This window comes from Alosa pseudoharengus, unplaced genomic scaffold, assembly GCF_046254945.1.
Source record: "Alosa pseudoharengus isolate Yale_2024_CS ecotype anadromous, Long Island Sound unplaced genomic scaffold, YU_APseudo_1.1 YU_APseudo_1.1_scf_23, whole genome shotgun sequence".
Classification (NCBI taxonomy): Eukaryota; Metazoa; Chordata; class Actinopteri; order Clupeiformes; family Clupeidae; genus Alosa; species Alosa pseudoharengus.
In genome coordinates, this window is record NW_027468685.1 from 9,176,672 (window position 1) to 9,181,671 (window position 5,000).

At 46.7% G+C, this 5,000-nt stretch overlaps 2 protein-coding genes across 6 annotated transcripts in view; both read right to left on the minus strand.

The window, feature by feature from the left end:
• LOC143140430 (glyceraldehyde-3-phosphate dehydrogenase-like) overlaps nucleotides 1-5,000 on the minus strand; it is a 227,536-nt gene that overhangs the window by 215,565 nt on the left and 6,971 nt on the right. The gene's annotated exons all lie outside the window — the stretch shown is intronic.
• cacng7a (calcium channel, voltage-dependent, gamma subunit 7a) overlaps nucleotides 1-5,000 on the minus strand; it is a 39,770-nt gene that overhangs the window by 18,234 nt on the left and 16,536 nt on the right. For all 5 annotated transcript variants that reach the window (XM_076301326.1, XM_076301324.1, XM_076301325.1 and 2 more), the window contains 3 exons: nucleotides 3,368-3,563; nucleotides 1,470-1,556; nucleotides 1,069-1,209 (listed from right to left, as the gene is read on the minus strand). In XM_076301326.1, coding sequence (XP_076157441.1) covers nucleotides 1,069-1,209; nucleotides 1,470-1,556; nucleotides 3,368-3,563 — 424 coding nt within the window. The remainder of the gene's footprint in view (nucleotides 1-1,068; nucleotides 1,210-1,469; nucleotides 1,557-3,367; nucleotides 3,564-5,000) is intronic.

The following is a 5,000-nucleotide window of genomic DNA, read 5'->3' on the forward strand; positions in this document are numbered from 1 at the left end:
GTGAACAGCTCATAGCTTCTAAAGCAATATACTGAAGGACTGGAATACTGTATGGCTTGATCAGAGATAATTTGTCCCCTATTCACAAAAACACAACTCTGTACGAACACCAGTGTGATTTTTGAATGCTCACAGAGAATGGACAACTAGATGAACATGGAGAGCACTTCACTGAATCTGACGCAATGTGTACTGGATCAGTAGTCTGGCTTTCACCAGACCAAGCTCAATCTTTTAAGATTGAACATTGATCTGGGGAGTCCGCTATGTATTTTCTTCTGCACAAGAGGCGTGATCAACGAGCATAGTTCAAATGACTCTGTACGCAATTGGATAGTCATTCACCAATCTGACCAACGAACCGGGTGACACTTACAGAGCGACGCGAAAACTCCAGACTCTTCCGTTATCATCATCGTTTTAAACCTGCCAATAGCACGCCAGGTGGATAAGCCAGTTTGTGATTGGTCCCCGCAAAAGTGTAACGGAAGCAAGGATGTACAAGTTTCCAGCGTGAGCTGCAGGGCGGAATAGAAACCGCCGTCAGATCAGGCTGGGTTCACCCAGCCTACTGGATCAAGGTAGCACCACTGAATCTGACGCAGTGTGTACAATACTAGATCAGTACCCTGGAAAATCCAGAGTTCTTGCAATGAGCACAATTTGAATTGTCTCTGCGAGACACTCTGGCAATGAATAATGATGCACATTACTTTTACCACTTGTATCGCGGGGAGCCAATCACATCAGTGTATCTGATATACTGTAGACAGGCCAAAGACAAGCTAAACCGATGACAGTCGTAGTGTTATCCAATTGTGTCGAAGTCCGGAATCAGTCAGTAAACATTGAGAACAGTGAGATTTTCAAATGCACGCTTGGTGCCGCCCTTCGAGTTGGGCCATTACATTATTCGTGGCCAGACCCTTAATCTTTCTAGATTACCAGGGTCTGGAATCTAGGGGCTTCTGGATCAGGGGAGCACTTCACTGAATCTGACGCAACGTGTACTGGATCAGGGTACCACCACTGCACCATCATGTCTCCATAACAACGAACATGCCGTACCTGAGAGGATAAAGAAGATTCCGGACACAAACGCCAAGATGGTGCGCTGGGGCCGGATGTGTCCAATGTTACTGATGACGAAGGCAGTGAAGACGAAGAGGAGGGAGACCATGGGGAAGGGCGTGGCCGTCCTCACCATCTCTGGAGTGCGTACGAGAAGAGAAGAGAAGAGAAGAGAAAGGAAGAGAAGAGGAGAGAAGAGGAGAGGAGAGGAGAATAGGAATGAAGGAGACGTTAAGGACGAGCTAAAAAAACAAATAAGCTGTTTATTTGGGAACACAAAGAAAGCTCGGCTCATAGGAGCTCATCACGGGATCAGCGAGCAGTAAGCTTGGAGGGGCCTTTATTCAGAAACACTGTCCTTCGCTTGTGCCGTCTTCTGCGGTTGACATTCTACTCACTGAGGATATTCGCAGTGTTCTCGGTCGTAATCTCGATTTCTGGCTCTGTGAAGTACTCGGACGCCACGCATCTTCCTTTTTCTGGCCCTGAGAAAGAGACAGAGACGGGCCGAAAAAAAGAGAGAGAGAGCGAGAGACGGCAAAGAGAGGAGGGAGGGAGGGAGGGAGGGGAAAAAAAGACAGAGACAGAGAAACAAGCAGAGAGAGAGAGAAAAAGGGGGGGGGGCAAGAAACGAGACAGAGAAAAAGCCACAATGAACGAGAGAGACCGGGGCACGGACAGGAGAGAAGTGGGATAGAGAGAGAGAAAGAGGGATAGAGAGAGGGATAGAGAGAGGGGGATATGAACGAGAGAGACCGGGGCACGGACAGGAGAGAAGTGGGATAGAGAGAGAGAAAGAGGGATAGAGAGAGGGGGATATGAACGAGAGAGACCGGGGCACGGACAGGAGAGAAGTGGGATAGAGAGAGAGAAAGAGGGATAGAGAGAGGGAAAGAGAGAGGGGGATATGAAGGAGAGAGACCGGGGCACGGACAGGAGAGAAATAGGGATAGAGAGAGAGAAAGAGGGATAGAGAGAGGGATAGAGAAGGACAGATGGAAGGGGGGAGAGACAGAAAAAAGAGGAAAACAGTTGCCAAACATGGTATGGACATGAGGTCGAACAGAGGTCACGGAACACTGCACAGGACTACAAACAGAGACACTGGGCCTGAGTCAACAGCGTCAGAGCCGAAATAGCCCCTAACACACAGCCAAAGACTTCAGCTTTACCACGGCTCATTGACATGCACACAAAGCAAACCTCTCTTTGAGTGCAATCCAACACTCAACATTTGTCACTGGTAGGATTGGCTTGTGTGAGGATTAACCACTTGTGCAGTGTGTGTATTGACAACAGGCAAGGAAACGGGTTGGACTGTACTCTGGCCAGACAATGCATTGTTCTGGGCACACAAGATTAAAGGATGATTTGCTCAAAAAACTACAAACACTGCCATGTTTCCACGCTAACGGCGCACTACAAATGCCAATTTTCACCACTAGTTTTGCCACAATATATATATACACATTTACATTTAGCCATTTAGCTGATGCTTTCATCCAAAAAGACTTGCAAAAGTCAAGGTACAATAAAGGTACAGTCAAAGATCCTTGATTACTAGCTCCGCTTTAATCCTCTCTGGTACAGTGCCACTAGGATATTGTTAGCGCAGCAGCAAGTACTTGCATAGAATAGAATAAGAGTCCATGCAGGTCAAGGGAGGGGGAAGAGAGTGGAGATAGGGAAGAACGTAGTGGTAAGTGCTAGATTATGCATGTCAAGTTGTCAGTAGTGCTAGGAGAAGAAGAGGTACTGTACTCTCCGAAGAGTTAGGTCTTCAGGAGGTTTGAGAAGATAGAAAAGGAGGCCCCTGCTCTAGGAACTGGTAGTGCGTTTCACTTCTCCAGCGTGTGTTCAATGTTAACATTACAAAAAGGTCAACCCACAATACTGAGTATTTATTTTAGTATTTAAAAGTATTCAATACCACTCATTTAATGCACACAATCTGATACGGTTCAGTACAGATACACATTCCTTGGGTTTGTCAGCCCCAGCATTAGCTCTACCAGTTCCCTACTGGAACACAATAACATCATCACCATCTGAAAATCATCCAGATCAAGTGCACTTGAAAATTCTGGATCAAATAACCATAATTCTATAAAATGTATTTCATACTATCTTATTTGAGATGATTTTTTTAACATAATATATGATTCATTTTGCACCGAAATATATTATTTTACATAATTTGGTTTGACGACATCTGGGTAGTTCTGGATAGACGGCCAAGGCGTGGTTATCCACAGTCCTCCACCACTGCTGAGACGGGCGCAGTGTGGGCACCTACCAGCTACGAAGCAGACCCTCCAGAGGCCGGAGTGCAGTGCCATCTTGACCTCCATGGTCTGGTTCTGCTGGAGCACGATGCCCTCTTCCATGAGCAGCCAGTAGTCTGTGGACACGGCCACACCCACCAGGAGCAGGCCACACGCCCCAAACACGGAGGAGAGGACCGTCAGCGCTCTGGTGCTGAAGGAACTCATCTGCAGGGAGAGAGAGAGGGATAGAGAGAGAGGGAGAGAGGGAGAGAAAGAGGGGGAGAGGGGAGAGAGAAAGAGGGGGAGAGAGAGAGGGGGGAGAGAGGGAGGGAGAGGGGGGGAGAAAGAGAGAGAGAGAGGGATAGAGAGGGGGGAGAGAAAGAGGGATAGACAGAGGGGGATAAAGAGAGAGAGGAGAGAGAAAGAGGGGGAGAGAGAGGGTGATAGAGAGAGAGGAGAAAGAGAGAGGGGAGAGAGAAAAAGAGGGAGAGAGAAAGGGGAGAGAGGGAGAAAGAGAGAGGGAGAGAGAAAGAGGGAGAGAGAAAAAAACATTACAAATAGTAAAAGAGGAGATGAATCAAGAGAAACACAAAAAGAAACGCAGAAACAATGGAAAGAAAGGCAAAAGGAAAGGACATAAAGAGAAATAAAGATAGACTGGAGAGAAAATGAGAAGACACACTGAGAGAGAGTGAGAGAGGGGGAAAGAGAGAGAGAAAGGAAAGAAAAGTAAATTCATTAATACAGAGCGATGCTCTTAAAGATGGCACGCTGCCAGGAGAGAGGATTTGGAGAGCGAGTGGTGGATTGTGTCCAGAGCTGCAATAAAACTGTTGGAGAGGTGAGTTGCATCACCCCAATTATTTCGACCGTCATGTCCCAATGAGATACTCATTGTTGACTGTACAATTGGATCTCAACATACATTTCCACACACTATTGTTAAAAAAGAACACTCCCATAAATCACTTTATGAACGCGATGGGGAAGGTGCCAAAAGTGCAAGGCAACTAACTGAACTAAATGCCATTTTCAAGGGGGCGGTGCAGACGTCATGTAAGCTTTATTGAGGACTTGGAGATCCAGGTGATGCTATTGCCATGTGCTCACATCCGCGAGCATGCTTTCCCCCACTTCTATTCTCCTAGCACTGTTCATAGCATGAGACAGGGGAGGGGGTGTTTGATGTTGTTTATATGTTGTCAGTCTGGGTCTCTCTTGGGCCCCTGTGCTGCTGTGTGAATGATAAAACTTAATTAGCGCTCCAGTTATGAATGGCTGTCGTGAGGCATTTTGGTGAACGGCTCTATCTACGCTGTTACTGCAGATCAACCATCAACTATCATTTCATCACCTTGCTACAGCTCACGGAAGCCTCCAAAGACACATCAACAGATATGAAACACGCACGCACACACACACACACACACACACACACACACACACACACACACACACACACACACACAAATGTGGCAGTACATGTGAGAATAGCCTGCCTGATAAATGCAATTAGGGCATTGGTTATGGGAGTGAATACAAGCTTGCAGGTAATATTGAAGTAAGGTTTGGAATGAGACACAGCAAATGGGAGAGAAATATGGAAGGCCAGCAAGCTAAGTAAGAAAGGAGGCATATCTCTTCAAGGTCATTTGATATTCA